A 17,817-nucleotide genomic window follows, 5' to 3' on the forward strand; every position below is an offset into this window, starting at 1 on the left:
CATGCAACTCATCTTCATGTGCTCACAGTAATATACTGTAGCTTGTGCAGAGGTTTGCCCTCCAGCCATCACCTCCTGAATATTCAGAGCAGTTTGTTGCTTTTTTCCACCTCAACTTTAGTTGTCTAGTCTCTTACAAACTTCCAATGAAGCAAGTATTTTACCAAAGCTGTTGTCCAAACTTTGAACTTGTTCACACCTTCACATGTCCTGCCTTGTGCAAAGATGGTACCCAGAGTTCCTTGGCTGGCTCTTGCTCTGCATTCACTTTCAGTTTTGTCTTTAGCATGAGGTTTATTACAGCAGGTAACTTGTCTGTTGAGGCATTGTTTGTATCATGATTAAAATGTACTTCTTGCCATCAGTATTTTCTAGCCAGTGACACACATGCACAGCCTTCTCATGGTTTAGCCCCAGGCAGCATCTCAGCCCTTCACTCCTCCCCCTGGTGAGATGGGGGTGGTTAAAAGGATGAGCGTGGGAAAACTGGTGGGTTGAGATAAAGACAGTTTGACAGGAAAAGCAAAAGCCATGCACACAAGCAAAGCCAAACAGGGGATTCATCCTCCACTTCCCATGGGCAGGCAGGTGTTCAGCCATCCCAGGGAAGCCAGACTCCATGATACACAACTGTGACTTGGGAAGGCAAACACAATCACTCCAAATGTCTCTCTCAATCTCCCTCCAGCTCTATATGCTAAACACGACACTATATAGTCTAGGATGTGCCTGTGACCAGCTGGGAAAAGCTGTCCCAGCCATGTTCCCTCCCATGTCCTTGTGTCCCCCAGTCCCTTGCTGGTAGAGTGGGAGAGGAGCAGGAAAGGCCTTGGCTCTGTGTGTGCCCTGCTCAGCACTAACTAAAACATCTCTGTGTTATGAGGACTGTTCCAGCACAAATCTCAAACACAGCCACTACCAGCTAGTGGGAAGAAATTTAACTCTACCCCAGCCCAAACCTGCAAACCCCTTCTCATTTCCTCCTAGGAGAGGAGTCATGCTGCTCCACACACACTATTCCTTCTTTGAAGTAGGCACTGTCCCAGTGAGAGTGCTTACCCTTTTCTGTTGCTTACCCTTTTCTGTAATAGCAAGAAGTTTGGCTTGGACAAAGTCATACAAACTGGATTATTTGAGACTAGGAACCTCAAATGCAGTGGTTGTCAAGTTCAGTCATAAGCTCACAGACTATCCCGGTAGGAACAAAGAAGGAAGGAGGAACACAGTAAGATAGACACTGTGGCAAGCATCCTGCTAAAATAATGGGTTATCTCTTGGCAGGCTTGGAAAGGCTGCAAAAGCTGCTGGGGAATTCAGTGTTAAGAATCCTTCAGTTTAAAACCAAACTAAAGTAGGTGTGAGGCCTGTAGAAAGCTGGGTGCAACAGTGGAAGTTATGGGGTGGCAAAACTGTACAAATGTTGTTTCAAGACTGTTGGAGGAAACTACCAGGAGTGTTAAGGGCTGATAAAAGCCATAGGCAGGTGGCAATAAAGTTGTATATTCTAAGGCAAGCAAGATTCACTAGGCACTCAAAGTGTTCTCAATGCAGAAGGCAGGTACCAGCTGATGAGGCCTGCATGGAACACTGGCCATGGCACAGGCCAAACAAACTGCGCAGTGGCGAGGTCAGTGCTCAGGGGTGCAGCTGTCTTCAGATCCTTTAACAGCAGGATTTTCTAGGCAGGAGTTCACCTGCAAGCAACTTGTTATACAATTCATTTTATTAATGCAATGTTATACACTCAAAATGAAAGTGATTCACACAAGGCAAATTATTCTTCCATTCATTTATTCACATTTTCCATGGATTTTTGTACATGTCCTCAGTGTATCAGAACTAATGAAAACATTAATATACATGTTATGTAAAACTTACGGATCCACTGAAAAATTCAGAGCATTTTGAAATCTACTAACAACTAACAGATCATCACATTCAGCATCTTCATTGGATTTAGACTAGCTCATGCCACTTTACATTGTTTAATGTCATTTAATTTCTGCACACAGGCATCAGCTACAAAATTTTACTAAATGCAAGTAAGTTAAGGCATCAGAAAGAAAGTCTTTAATGACATTTTAAATGTTACAGTGCTGCAAAGGGAGCTGAACTTCAGTTTTAATAGCAAAGCAAACCTCCTGATTGGTTTATGTTCTACAGTATGTTCATTTGAACTGTAAATTTAATTTAAACTTTCACATCCATCACCCAAAAGGGGTTCAAGGAACACACTGTTGTCCTCCAAAATAGGTAATTTTGAGTACATTGCAAAAAAAATACCCAACAAACCAACAAAAAACCAAACCAAACAACAACAACAAAAAAAAAAAAAAAAAAAAAAACCCAAAAAACTAAAACTTGAATAAGATAAAGTAATATTTTAAAATAAAATTCAAGCCAATTGTAATAATCTCCCTTAGAAATTATTCTGAGAATTAAAAGAAGCAGAGATGTATATTTTCCAGCTGAAACTTCAAAATTAGAGGAGGAGGAGGAATGGATAAGACACTCCAACATCTACATGCAGCTGGAACAGCAAAGGCATTAACACAAATGCGGGCAGAAACTCGCATCTTTAATATCAGGTGTCTGATATCCAGCTGTTAAATACATTACCAACCAAAACATAGGAATGCCTCCTTGAGTTGGAATTCTGATCAAAATTCTTTCCTTGGATAGCATGTGCCAGTCTGTTATGAAGGCAGCAGTACACTGATGTCTGTGCACTCCATGAACTTTGCTTTTTCATTTAAGGCCTTTATTTCTATGTAACAATCTCTGGCCTTTTACAGCATTTTAATATTTCTTAAACAGAAACTGAAGCATCATCAAAAATTTCTAACAGTGCTGGGAAAGGGCTGTGCTTTATACCTGAGCACCAAGTATGTCAGCGTGTGACTGACTTTTCCTGCTTCATAGTCCACATAATGATACAGTCCCCATGAATAGATGTTGATTAAAATCTGACTTGCAGGGAAATTCTTCCCTGTTCTTTTAGAGGCAATTTTCCCGATGTAAAATGTTCAAAATTGTATGTTTATGCATATATTTGATATTCTAATGAAGGTGACATCCCAGTTTTTTACCTTCCCCTGGTTCTACTGATTAGATACATGCACTGAAGAATTCAGGTGTTACTTGCTGAACTTCAGGACTCATGGCTAGGGGAAGGTTTAATTCTTTCCAACACAATTTATTATTCTTCTACTTCTTTTTTCTTTGTGCCCTCCCCTTTGAAAGAGGCCTGAGATGTACTGTCTGAATTGGGCCACATCCATGCGTGCAAAACCCCACAACTGCCCCTCTTCAGAGGCAAAGCATAAGGAAAGAAGTGTTAAGTTCAGTTTGTTGGTCCACGTTTCTATGGATGAAGGAACAGTTCCAAATCCATGAGCTTTTGGAAGTAAGCAAAGACAAGCCCAAGCATTTATAGACAGAGCTGTTCTTTATGGGATGCATAACGAAAGCTCTGTAAACCTTTCTGCACAGAGACAGGGTTAAGACATTAGTCAAAAGACAAATGCAAAATTAACTGAGCCCTTGGACTAAACAGAGCCTGGACTAAACTGTTAGGCAACGTTCTGCTTTTCATTCATACACATTTAGATACACCGTGTCAGCTTTGGACCTCCAATTAAGGTAGCAGCAAGACGGTTTTTTTTAAAAAAAGCATCTTATTTTGAGGAAAGCAATGTCACTGACTTTTAATGGTTTAAGAACTTAGCCAGATGCAAAAAGAAACCCCAAAAGGCACCAGTTTATTTTTCAAATATGTCAAATGGCATCTAAGCTCCCTTCACACTCCAGTGTTAAAAATGCAATTCCTGTAGACTAAGCATTGCTGAAATGTGAGCAAAGGCCTTTGTTTTGGAACTTTGGTCAACAGGGCTATAGATAAAATCAAGATTTTCCTCCTTTTAATGAAGAGGGGAAAAAAGGCCATAACCTGAACTGTGCAGTGAATTAGGCCTAGAGGCAGCCATTTGTGACCCCCCAGAGCAAGGGGGGCAGGTGAGATGTGCTGCACCTCCTCAAATGGTGTTATTCCTTGCTCCCAGCCCACAGGATGCCACTGTGCTGGATTTCCAGGTCCCCTACATGAATTGTGTCACACCGACTTTTTTTAAGGAAAAGGGTTTTTCCTCTGTGTCAGAGGTTTTTCCTCTGTTTTTCCAGAGACAAAACAGTACGTTTGTTCCATCTTGCCAGAGCTAGTCAGTGCAACACATCTGAGAGCAGTTCAAGTTTCATACTAACATCAAGCTCCTGGAGAAGTCCCACCAGAGTTGGAAGCAAAGTAGAAAAAGTTACTAGGGAAGGAGTTTCCAGCAAACATTTGAAAAAAAGAAAAGGATTAAACCACCAAACAGTCTGACAAAGTTGTGGGAAACCAAGACCAGAATGAATGTTCTGATCCCCAAATTATTGCCATCTGATTAACTTTAACACAGCTGAAAACTATGTTTACAAATTACCCCGTGCCCCCTACATGCAACAGAAAGCTTGTGCCAAAGCTGCACTCCGCTGTTTTATCTAATGCAGTGCAGCACAGCGTTGAAGCTTTACCACATGGAAGAATACATACTGACAGACACCCTTGTGTATGTGTCTCCTGGCAAGGGCCACAGGCAACAGAAAGGTCTATAAAAGTCCTGAAGTTTGTTGGTGGGAAGAGCTCTCTTCAGCAAAGTACCAGCAGCAGGACCAAAGCAGCAAGTCCAGCTCTGCCCCGGCCAGGTTTCAGGACTAGGGACAAACACCTCGGAAGGACCATGTTACAACCCTTTGCCTCTGACCTGTCAGAAGCCAGGGGATGCCAGAGTGTCCAAGATAAAACTGTCTTCCAGTTGTCTGCTTGTACTATATTGCACATCATTCATTTGTTGCTACAGTAAGAACAGAACTGACAGTTCCTCTCTTGGAACCACTACTGTCAACAAGACTACCCAAGCAAATTCTCTTTTAAATATCTGCAGTTTCTGAGTCCTGAAAGCACGTGGGTCTGCAAGGGTACAGACACAGCACAATGTAGATCATTACTGGTGGGGTGCAGTATTGTCACCGAGTCTGAAAAGTCAGTCTCACCAGAATACAACAGACCAATTAAAAATCTGCAGTCTAGAAACAGTTTCAACAGGTAAACTTGAACATCCTCCCTTCTCAAAAGAGGAGGTGGTTGCATTGTATTGCATTGTCTGTGAGGAAGCTCTGGTACCATGGTTTTGTACTTGGATTTCTGTCCATTTGGTCGACTGGTGCTAAAAGCATATGCTTGGATTTACATCCATGTGCTTTATCCAGAAGAGGTCCTGCATTTAGATACTGAAAATGAGGGAGCACAGTCCAACACTTGAGTTCTATTAAAGCTTTTATTAGCTAGTTTAGCTTTTCCTCACATCATTTTTCCAGAATTCCTATAACAGTTCTTAATATCAGAGTAAAGAATTAAATGTTCAAGTGAAGTTAGGGGGAAAAAAAAGAGCAGCAGCAGTTTGGCAATAATTCCTCAAATTATGGACTGCAACTTATTTAAGCCTCCTTTTTCTCCAGTAAGATTTTGTGCAATTCATCTGCATCCTCACTTGTTTTCACCCTTATTAGCATAGTGACAGGAACAGCTGGATTCTTCTCATCAATCGGTGGATTAGGAACACAAACTATAAGAACATTGTTTTTTCCAGTTCTTGTACATGGCATCTTAGGTGGAATTAGAACATTCAACAGTATATTTCCTGCATATGAGGAGGGGAAAAAATTACAATTAGTCATTTTCTAGCTTTTACTGCAATACAGTGTTAGTATAGGTACTAACTAGAGATTTAGGGTGGTGTTTGGAAGGAAGGCAATTCAGAAACATCGTGTATGTTGGTCTTCTTCCCATAGCATCCGTTCATGGCCATTGTTCTCAGATTTCTTTCCTCACTAGAAATGAGAAAATCTCTGCAAATACTGCATCCTTCTTTTTTAAATGGAGGAAACTGAATATCAAATGATAGTAGGGACACACAGGAGAAAGGGAAGGGGACAAGGGAGAAGCAGCAAATGAGGAATCCAGTCACAGTGCTTAGTTTATGCCAAGTTACTCATTCTGACCACCAGACGCAGTTCATATGCAAAGCAAAATGTTCTGATACAGACAGACATGTTAACCTGGACGAACCAGGGTAAAACAGGTACTTTGTATCCCCAAACATACACCACAACCTTTACTTCTTGCACTGCTTCATGTGCTCTCTTTTGTAATGCTCACTAGAGGCATCCAAGTGTTTGTCAGTATTCTAAACTATTCAGGAAAAAAAACCTAGAAAGGTTTTCACTAATTGTGTCTGTTAATGCTGTGTAAAAAAGACAGAAAAATCCTAATGCTTAGCAAGGAATTTTGACATCAAGACTTGTTACTGGGAGAAATGTACTTACCTAAATTGGTGTCTGCTCGTACTAAGAGTTGAGTTTTTCCATTTCCTGCTGGTTTTAAGTGTAATGTTCCTACGCCTTTTTCTTTAAATTCATTATCCTTTTTGTAGAACAGTTTGCACCTGTGGAGAAAAAATAAAACAAATCCAAAATCCTTGTTTGTGCAGCCATGTAGAGATGAAATACAAAGATATCTTCCAAATACAGGTATCCATCTGACTCACAGTAACAATAATCAGGAGTTAACATGCTGTGAGTAACATAAATCTTTATTATTCTTGACCTTGTTTCATGTGCTAATGGACAGCACTGGCAGTTCAAAGAGAAAGTGAATTATTTCTTTCAGTATTGAAATGATAAATGCATTACTTTCAGGGAAAAGTAAAAGGCACAGCAACCTGTACTCAGGGTCTGTGAGGAGCAATAAATGTAGGCTACTTTTAAAAAACACTAATTAGAAAGCCAGAAGAATTTGCTGTATCATTCTGAAGTTGTAATAGGACTTTAATGTACAATTTATAAACATTTTTTAAGTGAAGCTCTAACTGAAGCTCTAACCTAATGCCATTTTAATAAAGTAGCACACACTTTCAGATAAAGCTAATGGCTTTTTGTAGCAGGACAAGTTCTGTGCTGAGTGTCAAGCAGACATGCAATTACTTGGACTACTGAACATGATTAGAAAAACTGCTTCTAGTAGAGCTAGTTTCATTTTGAGCTTAAAAGCGCAACTTGTTCACTGCTTTATATAATAATAATAATAATCAGCATTTTCCAATGGAAGAGTCTTATTTTAGGCTATGCATATCTATCTGATGGATTTTCCAGCAGTACAGTACATGATTTTTGTGGTACAGGCCCTGCAATTTAACTGTACAAAACCTGATGCAGGCAGAAAAATCTTCAGTTGTAAAAAAGCTGATCACATGTACAACACAAACTATTAAGAGTTGTGTACAAGATACAGAAGAATTTTAGTAAGATCTTACACATCCCTGCCTATAATTAAGTTTTTTTAGGAGTTCATATTCTGTGTGGACTCCTAACAAGTTTATTAATTAGGAAGTCACAAACGTATCATTAATTATGCACTGCAGTGGTGAAGAATAGCAATATGCAGGTAGTAATTTTATTTTCCAAGTTAAAGTCACCTACTTCTTTGAGTAGAAAGCATCATCTTCTTTTATTTCATTAACAATGACTTTTGGTGGCTCTTCTTCCTCCTCTTCCCCTCCTTTACAGAAAAAGTTTTAATATGTTAATGTTGTGAGCACAGATTTTGGTACTGTATTAGAAGTCCCTTATGCCCACCATGGTTGACACGGCCACATGTGGCCAGTCAGTGACAGCCAGAACACCTTTCAGTCCACATGAACTCTGCAGCAGCTTCAGCTACAGAAAAAAAGTGTTACTTTTCATTCAGCTCTTAAAGCAACTTCATCCTCACCTTCAGTTTATATGCGATGAAAATACCCAATCCATACCAAACAGTCAAGCCCCAAAAATATAAAGCTTAGTAAGTCAAAACCTCCTGTTTGAACAGAAACAGTTTTCACATTTCAAATATGCTCCACAAATAGGTTCACGTAAAGCACAATAAATACTTCCAAGAGCCAAGTTTACTTTGGGGGAAGGGAATTAAGTTGCAGAATGACAGACAAGAGAGAGTGGCAGATTATGCCTTTCCAGCCCCTCAGCTACTGGGATTTCTATCAGCCTACTGTAACCAGCACAGGTAAAGAGCAGAGTAAAGCTGCCAGGTACTATGTAACTTTGTTTGCTTTACAATCTATTCAGTCAAATGGACTAAATTCTTCTGTTTCTCATGCTTTTTACTGCAGGGATCTCTTGATAAACCTACTAGGAAAAGCAGTAGGATTGAGAAGTCCAGCCGGCTCAAAGATGAACACACCAGCTGCTTTAAATTTCATCAGTTCAAATCCTGTCCTCAGAAAAAGGATTATATTATATATTACATTACAGAATGTATAAATCTGACAGAAATATGTAAGTCTTGAAAAGCACATACTTTTGGTGTTGCTTACATAAGGCTGGGATCTCCAGTTAGGAGTATAATTCTGCACTTTCAAATTCAAGAATAATGATGATCACAGAATATAGAATTTCCTGAGCTGGAAGGGACCCACCAGGATCATTGAGTCCAGCTCCTGATCCTACACAGACACCCCAACAATCCCACCCTGTGTCTGAGAGCGTTGTCCAAACGTTCCTGGAGCTCTGGCAGCCTTGGGGCCATTCCCAGGGGAGCCTGTTCAGTGCCCCAGCACCCTCTAGGGGAAGAACCTTTCCCTGATAACCAACCCAAACTTCCTCTGACACTACACCAGGCCATGATCATGATCAATGCAATATTGCATTTTTATAGTATTCTTAAGTCACATACACTCACAGCTGACCATTAAAATAACTACAATAGAAATACATAGAATTTACCTTTGTCATCACTATTGCCACTGTCTGTCTGAGCTTCCAATAAACTGGTGGATGCTGCAGTGACAGACTTAGCCTGGTTTGCGTCTTTTCCAAACAAACCTGAATTCCCAGGAGACAATGAGAAACTACTAAGTGTTCCTGAACCAAGGGAACCCAAAACAGAACTGTCAACACTCTTGCCAAAATTAAACGAGACAGTTGACGTAGCTCCTAACGATGGGTCTCTTTTTTCTGATGCAGATTCAGGTTTTTTGTCTGAGGTATCCTCAGTTTTGTTGTTTAACAAAAATGTGGAGCCTTGCTGGAGCTTTGAACTCCCAAACGCAGGAACAGCCCGTGGGCCAGGGGTCTTGCTGCTTTCATTCTCAGAGCCACTGTCACTGCTGCCTCCATGCTGCTGCTCAATGCTTGCCAAATACTGCTCGTAGTCCCTGAAGATGGGGGTCAGGTCGCACAGGGGGTTGGTGTTAACATGCTTCACTATCCAGTCACACACGGAGCAGTTGAGAGCAGCCAGCTGTTTGTGGTAGGTGCCGGAGCCATGTGCCACACTCAAGGCGCTGCCAGATGAGCAGGGCTGGCTGCCACCATTGGCTCTTGGGCTCACGGCCTTTTTCTCAGCAAACACAGCAGCAGTGGGACCATTTGACATTGGGGATCCTGTTACAAGAAAAATCACAGAATTACAGAATATCCTGAGCTGGAAGGGACCCACACAGATCATCGAGTCCGGCTCCTGGCCCTGCACACACACCCCAACAATCCCACCCTCTGCCTGAGAGTGTTGTCCAAACGATCCCAGAGCTCTGGCAGCCTTGGGGCTGTGACCATTCCCAGGGGAGGCTGTTCAGAGCCTGAGCACCCTCTGGGGAAAGAACTTTCTCCTGATATCCAACTTAATACGTTTGGTTAATAAGCTCTGATTTTAAAAAATAACACAACAAAACAATACAGATGCTTTGCTGACCTAGTAAGAAATGTGGCTTAGAACCTTCTTTTTTCCCCAGAAAGCACAGCTCTCTTAAAAGTCTAACTTACATGCTCAATATTTCTTAATCAAATCACTTATCCTTACTCAGCTGAGCTTCTTCTTTTGGGTCACCACACTGTGCCCCAGGTACTGCCATGCCAGTGAGCAGACCCAAGTTTTAAACTTAGACGAGTAAGTTAGGGATAGACAAAGTAGATGGAGGACACTGGTGTATAAAAAAAAAAATCCAAAGACATCTTGTACAGAACATCAAAAAAATACATGTTTTATATATTGCCAAAACCTTCAAAATCTTACAAAAATCTTACAACTTTAGCAAGTTATAACACTTATTAAATCAAAATACTCAACTTATCTCTTTCCATTTGGGCTTTAAACCACCCTGAGTGCACTAGCCCATGATTTTACATGCTTTTGAGCACTTCCATATAAAAAAACCTAAGAAGCAAACTGGAAAAAGTCTCATTGAATATATTTCTTAACATAAATTAAGTTTCCCTTAATTTATTCAAGCTCACTGAAATCTCAGTTACTCTAAACTTCAAACTCCACCATTTCTATTCTACAGCATGGTGACTCCAAAATTCTGTGGTGGCAGGGTTAACATCTCTGCATCTCCAACACAAAGGGACAGAACTAATATTTCTCAGGGAATTCCAAAGCATGAGAGCTCAACTTGCCAAAGTATTTCAAATGCATAAAATGTAGGTATAACTGTAACAGATAAGATTCTAGTAAGACTGTCTGCAACATCAGATGTACAAGGAAAAAAGATGAAGACTTTAGCTATGCAGCATGTATTTTTTACTGAAATTCAAAGAACTGGGACAACTATTTAACTGGAACATGTTACCAGATGCTTTACACCTTTTGCAGATTGCCTTATGCCAGCGCCTTCCGTTTCCATCTGTGCCTACAAAACTTTTACCTCCAGTATTAGAAATATGAATTTAGCTGCCACCTCTTTAAACTGCATGCATTTGAAAACTTGTCCCTCCAGCACTGTAAAATCTTCTTAAGAAATCTTACAAAGAGGTCTAAAGTCTCAAAACCTTAAAACACAACTACAGGATGGTCTAAATGTGTTTTTTTCCCTACTAAAATAACCCTACAGATTTTATGACTGAAGGTCATGAAGGTTGATAAATATGTATGCTTATTTAAAACTTACCAAATGCTGATTGTGTTTCGGAGGCACCCTTCAAACTGCTGAAAGGAGGAGTACCAGAGACACTACTGCTTCCATTAGATAGCCCTTCTAAAGGCTTTATTCCTGCACCATTCCCGAATCCACTGAAGCCACCTCCGCCTTTTCCAGAAGGCAATATAAAGCCTTTAAACCCTTTAAAAGCTCCTCCACTTTCAGACTGGGCAGAGAAAAGAAGAGAGACAACCAGTTACATACATCTTCTCCACACTAATCCTATCCCCACTTACTATTCCTGATATCCTCAGTTTATTTTTCCCCAGTTCAGCATGTCATTCCATGCATTAGTGTGTCAGCTATGCAAACAAAATTAACGGCTTCCTTATGACACACACTGCTACTGTTCTTAAAAGACTCAGATGTTTGGTATGAAAATAAACTGGGTCTAGGATGTGGATACATGGAAGTTGTTCAGAGCTGTGGACGTGTTTGACTACTTATTAGACATTCACAGCGTCTTGTTTTCTTTAAATAATTACACAGGAATTTCAGGTTTATTTTCAACAACTTTTAGCATTTACAATGGCAATCAAGAGCCCAATACTTCAATCCACTCATTACTCTGGAGTCACCTATGAAACCTCTGTGATTTACCCAAAATATTCCAATGTGACTGATGGAAGATGCAAAGACAGACTGTACTTGATCACAAAATATCTATCTCTGCAGCCTTTTCATTACCCAGTTCTGACCACTGTCTTTGCAACAATATTATTTCATGGTATAGTTTCTTACATGTTTCTAAAAGACAAAGTCTGATTAACATGCAAATAAAGCACTGCTGTGGAGGGCTGGGAGCCCTTGGCATGAGAGCCCTCTGCACTCCCTTGGAGCAGAGAGGCTTGAGGGCAAGACAACCTTCCCCAGAGATAAGCAACCTTCCTCCCGGTCATGGTGAGAAAGTGAACCACCCCTGGCATGTCTTGTTTCTCTATGGTATTAGCCTGTACCCAGTTGGCTAGCTGGTTTCTACCCCAACCCCTGCCTTTCCCATAAAAGCCCCGTTTCTGCCCCTCAACAGGGAGTTCTTGTCCCTGGCCTCCCCTTCACAGGGGCTGCTGGACAATAAAAGCCACCTCTGTGGAACTGCTATTCGAGGCTCCTGTCTCTCTGTTCCCAAGTTCGCCTTGGGTAATTTCACAACGAGCTGAATCACAAGAGCTGAAATCACTTGTAGCTGAGAAATCACTACACTTGGTGAAATCACTTGCTGCCCAGAGAAGCCAGAGACCACTCCTGGAAGAGTTGTTCCTTGCAGGACACTCTCTTGGAAGGTCATGGAGGAAGGTCGTGACACACCAGGTTGTCTACCCTCGTCTCTCCCAAATAGCAACACACTGCCACTTCTAGGTCTTTGGAGGTAATGAACTTTTACTACTGGAAGTGAACTTCCAGTTTCTCTGGAAAACCATCAGAGGAGAACTGCTTCCAAGTTTCATCTGCTTTTGCCACTGAAGAAATGGCAAAGCTTGTCAATTTTAGCTGTATTCCAGTATGTGACCTTGTGGGTATGGGTCTTTTTGCTTCCTTTTGTGCTATCTTTTCCAGTGCAGTCCTCTGCTCCTCATTACTAGGTAGGCATTTTTATTCTGTCTCTCTCTGGTCAGTCCCACCTCTCTCTCTGGACATTCCAGTTAAACTGCAGTCTTTTTCACTGCAGCATTCTGCCTGCCCCATGTGGGAACATCAGTTAGTTTCAAGTTCACGTTTTTGTAACTATTTCACAGGTTTCTTATGCAACCTCAGCTGTCCTGTCATCTCTTCTGCATTTTAGACTTTGTCCAGCCTGTTGTCCTGGTTTTAGCTGGGATAGGGTTTAATTTTCTCCCTAGTAGCTGGTACAGTGGTGTGGTTTGGATTCAGGGTGAGAAGAATGTTGATAACACAAGGATGTTTTACTTGGTGCTGAGCAGGGCTCACTGCAATCAAGGACTTCTCAGTGTCTCATGCTCTGCCAGTGAGCAGGACACAAGGAGCTGAGAAGGAGCATGACCAGGACACTGATCTGAACTAGCCAAAGGGATATTCCATAACACAGAATGTCATGGCCAGCACAGAAACTGGGAGGGGAGGAGCGTGGGTTGGCTGGGAGCAGCTGATCACTGCTTGGGGATGGGCTGAGGTCAGCGGGTAGTGGGCAACTGTCCTGTGCATCACTGATTCTTCTTGGGGTATATTTCTTTCTCTTTTTGTTGGTTCCCTTATCATCATCATCATTATATTTCAATCATTAAACTGTTCTTACCTCAACCCAGGGTTTTTATCCTTTTTTCCGATTTGCCTCCTCATCCCGCTAGGAGGAAGAGTGAGTGAGGGGCTGCATGGTCCTTAGTTGTCAGCTGGGGTTGAAGTACACCAGGCCCTTCTACCAGCTCTAACAGCCTCCTCCCAGTCTCCTGACTATTTCTACAACCATTTCTACAACACATCTGGTCCTCTTTCTCATACTGTTCTGTTTTTCCTATTCCATTGGCCCCTGAATGTCTCCTTCTCAAGTTGTAGTTTATGTCTTGCATCACTTCTTTCCAGTACAATCCTTTATTTAACTGTATCCTCTACCACATTTGTGGCTAAAACTACTCAAAGCATTAGTGGGCTAAGGCAGCTTCCTCATTTACAGTGCTTGGACTGCAGAAGGAAAATCAAAAGCATAGAAGACTGTCTAGCTCTTAACTGTGCCTAGTCCCATCCAAACCTAAAGCAATCTATGTAACAGGTAAAACTCCAGGGCTATTTCTAACATGATGCACGTCCTGTTCAAAGGATGTCTATACAAATACAGCTTCTGAGACATCCTCCAGCCCTCCAGTATGGATAACCAGTAACTTTGCATTTCCATACTTCCATCTCTGTAAAAAAATGGAAGTAGTAAAAATGCTGTTTTACCCATTTGTAAACAAAACTGTGTCCGAACTGCTCTTTATTTTTACTTCAAAAATATGCAAGAACACCCTCCTCACCCAGTCAAACTTTTATCCTTTTTTTGCCTTAGCCTTATTTTTGGCATGGTACAGTACAGCCAAAGTTCATGTGCACATCTGAGCTGGTGAGTTGAAATGATATTCAGCATCACTACAAACCTAAGTAAGTAAAATCCTGAGCATGATGTTGTATTTTGTAACTGAGTAAATCTCCAGCACTCATGTTCAGTGACTACATTACCTCTGACCCAATGTTTCGGCGCTTTGCTTTTTTAATAGCTCTGTTCTTCAGGACCTCTTCACTTGCCACAGAGAATGTTCCCACCTTTAAGAGGAAGTTATGGAATCATTACTAGAATTCTCAAAATGCACAACATGAAGGGACAGCCAAGATCAGGTTTTGAACACAACTCTAACACTGCTCCCAAACAAACAAGGGAAGAAGTTAAAAACCAACCCACCCCAAAAATACAGCACCATCTATTAGCTTGCCAGTGACCTGAATGTGAGTTGATACTTGGAAAACTCTTTCTTGTTCTGCAATATATTTCTCTTTGTGCTATCTCCATTTTATTACAACAAATAATGTAAGTTTTGCTTTGCTTTTTTTAAACACAGCTCTAAGCTCTCTCTGCCAAAGGGAATCTGCCAGTAATCCACAGTTTGCAGCAGATATATGGAGATGTAGGCTCTAAGGAAACCTCCTGCAGCCGGCTGTAGTTCAAACTTAGCAAAGGCAGCTTATGGCTCAGTAGGAGCTAATGGCTCCCTGAAACAAATAAGGAAATTAAGTTTTCTTATACTCAAATTCCTGAAAGAGTCAGTTTTGTCTCCTACATTTACAGGCCTAAGCATTTAACACTTTCATTCGGACAAAAACTAAACCAGTTTGTTTAAACATGAGCCATAAGGAAGTGTGAGACATTAAAGGTGAAAATCTCTTCTTACAATCAGGTTAAACATACCACTTGAGCTATTTGCCTAATTCCTCTGGCTGTGTGGGGGCATTCAGCTAAAATTAACATAGTTCTGAAATTAACTATTACTGACCCTCCAAAAAAATACTGGAGGCATGAAGAGCATTTATCTCCAAAAATCAAACCTGGTTTTCCTGTCAATTAAATAAATTCCTATCACACATTTGAAGAGTCCAAAAGCATTTTAACAAACCTGAGGTTCCCTCTAGAAACATGAAGTTCCTTTCTCCAGAACCACGGATGTAATTTTTACTCTTAAAAGCTGCTTTGCCATATGGTCTGCAAAACTGCAAGTTTTATAAAAAAATTTTTTTAAAAATTCACTTCTATAAAATTATCTCTAATTGCTACACTTTTCACCAGTTTTAGTGCAGGTTTTACGAACAAGATACACAGCACATGTAAACAGCAACTCTACTACCTCCAGGGGTGTGTAGGGGGGAACTAATGCGTAGTTTACCTCTTCAGCTTCATCCTCCTGGTCCCAGTTTCGGTCAGTCAGTTCCTTCTCTGCAATTCTCTTTGCCATTTTCCCCCACCTAAGTGGAAGAAAAAAAAAAAATCCTAGAAAGAATTACACAGAAATTAAATTCTAAGCAGCAGTGATCTTCAATTTGTATTCTTAGAACAAAAAAACAGGAATTGCAGTTCTTGTAGAAGCAGGTCAAGATTGGAATGACAACTGAAAACCAAGTGTTGTGGCAAAAACAATCAGCAGCACTTGAGATTAAAGTTGTGGTGATCAGCCATATTCAATCTTAAATTAAAGCAACAACAGAAATGTGCAGTTCAGTTATGTGACAAGCTTCCTTCAGCAGCTGGAAAAATTCCTTTCAGAACCATAACTCATACACTCTCATTCTGAAGGGCTACAAAAACCCCAAAGCTGTGGCTGAAACATTCCGTATTCCACTCCACATTGCCACCTCAGGATACCCATGTAAGCAGCAAGAAAAAAGTAAATTGCTTTATAATGTCTAAAATAAATACTGATGAGGACCCAGTGAATCAATTGGGCAGAGAGCTTGATTAAGACTGAAGACAATGCTCTCCTTTAAAAAATGGGATTGGTAGGCCATTACTAATTTTAAATTTGAGAAAAATTACAAATAAATCAGATTGGTTTTCCTACAAAGGACACATAGGTCATACTATGGATTTTAGAGCAATTACTGTAAGCAGACAAATCATCATTTTGCTGTTTTTCTCTGTGATGTAAAGCAAAATCAGCTTTGGGGAAGTAATATCTGTAACAGTTCTGAGTCCCATTTTACTAAAGTACAACTTATCAGCTGTGTATAAAACCAAAGAAAAAAAACATGGTAGCTGGGTTCAATCTAAAAAACCTGGTAAGCAATCACACTACAGGAATTTTATGTGAAAAAAGAGGTTTTTTACTAACTATGGTCATATCTTCTGACACTAAATATGAAAACTTTCCAAAGGAAATACGTAGTTTCGTTGCAATTTAAATCTCAAGCAAGCACAACAATTAAAACTCTTCCCAAAACCCCCTTGGGTTTGTGATTAAGACCTGCCCAGAAAAAAGGGAAAAAAAATCCAAAATAGCTGAATTTCAGAGCCTGAAATTGTAGCAATACATTGTTACAGAGTATCTTGTTTAGCTGTTGAAATGTTTTAGAACAGTAAATCCAGCAGCACAGCAGTCTTGGAAATCACACATCCAGGTCCTGAATTTTGTCTGACACACATCACAAATAAGGTCCGGTTACTAGAGCTTCTAAGTAGAGAGACAAAGATTGGCTTGTGTATACATATTTAAATACCCTAATCCACACTGTCCTGAAAGTAGACGTCCTTACTTGATCCCTGGGAGACTATTTCAATCTAACCCATTGAAAAGCTAAAAAAGAAGTTATTTTAAAGTCACATTTATTTAAATAATTGTTTCATTACTTTATTTTTATACAGAATATATTATATTATGTAATACATTTTAATTTTAAACTTATAATAAATAAAAGTATTCTGTATATATATTCTGCATATATTAAACATATAATGTAGTATTATATTATTTAAATTTATTCGTTTTATTATTAAATTAAATATTTGAGTTATTTAAAGAGCACATTAACTACAAAGCCTGTCCCCCACCAAAAGAGGGAAAACCTTTTCAACCTGGGCTCCACGTTCGCTGCACCCACCTGTGTTTACACAGTTTCTCTACAAAAGCACTGTAGAGGATCTAGCACACATTAATCTAACATGAATCTAACCAGAGAACCTGATGTATATTCTATCCCGTGAAACAAGAACCAACACAAACCCACATCTGGTTGGTGTTCACAAACTTCTCGAAGTTTTAGGAACACAAGCTCTCAACAGGCTGAGATGGAAGTATTCTGAGAAACATATCAAAGAACCACAGAATATCCTGAGTTGGAAGGGACCCACCAGGATCACTGAGTCCAGCTCCTGGCCCTGCACAGACACCCCAACAATCCCACCCTGTGCATCCCTGAGAGCGTTGTCCAAACACTCCTGGAGCTCTGGCAGCCTTGGGGCCGTGCCCATTCCTGGGGAGCCTGTTCAGTGCCCCAGCACCCTCTGGGGGAAGAACCTTTTCCTGATATCCAGCCTAACTCTTGTTCGATTAACAAGCTCTTCTTGTTTAAAAATAACACAACATAGATGCTTTGCTGACCTACAGAGATCCGCCCAGGAGCTTCACTGCCCTATTTAACGCAGCCGTTTGCGAGCGAGGCTTAGTTGGAGATTTGCATGGGGCAGCATCACCGGAATACCGAGGGGCCGGAGCCCCCGCGGTGCTGGAGGGAGCGGAGCCGGGTGCCGGGCCCCGGCGGTGTCGCCGCGGTTCCGGCGGGA

At 40.8% G+C, this 17,817-nt stretch overlaps 1 protein-coding gene across 1 annotated transcript; it reads right to left on the reverse strand.

Annotated features, from left to right (window-relative positions):
• Positions 1-1,774: 1,774 nt before the first annotated feature.
• NUP50 (nucleoporin 50) lies at positions 1,775-17,802 on the reverse strand. Its single transcript, XM_008630825.2, has 8 exons — positions 17,636-17,802; positions 15,428-15,506; positions 14,232-14,315; positions 11,034-11,229; positions 8,872-9,531; positions 7,573-7,651; positions 6,421-6,539; positions 1,775-5,735 (listed from the first exon to the last, which is right to left on the reverse strand). Exons 2-8 carry the CDS (start codon positions 15,494-15,496, stop codon positions 5,533-5,535), a joined length of 1,410 nt encoding a protein of 469 aa, XP_008629047.1. The 5' UTR covers positions 15,497-15,506; positions 17,636-17,802; the 3' UTR covers positions 1,775-5,532.
• Positions 17,803-17,817: the final 15 nt, after the last annotated feature.

This window comes from Corvus brachyrhynchos, unplaced genomic scaffold, assembly GCF_000691975.1.
Source record: "Corvus brachyrhynchos isolate BGI_N302 unplaced genomic scaffold, ASM69197v1 scaffold523, whole genome shotgun sequence".
In the NCBI taxonomy this organism is placed as follows: domain Eukaryota; kingdom Metazoa; phylum Chordata; class Aves; order Passeriformes; family Corvidae; genus Corvus; species Corvus brachyrhynchos.

What these genes read in the sequence shown, in the direction of transcription:
- NUP50 (XM_008630825.2), bottom strand. Translation starts at nt 15,496, where the DNA reads ATGGCAAAGAGAATTGCAGAGAAGGAACTGACTGACCGAAACTGGGAC. An exon ending in TGGCAATAGTGATGACAAAG is followed by an intron (nt 7,652 to 8,871) that starts GTAAATTCTATG and finishes TTTTCTGTAAAG; the next exon opens with GAGGGGAAGAGGAGGAAGAA. An exon ending in ACGAGCAGACACCAATTTAG is followed by an intron (nt 5,736 to 6,420) that starts GTAAGTACATTT and finishes CCTCATATGCAG; the next exon opens with GAAATATACTGTTGAATGTT.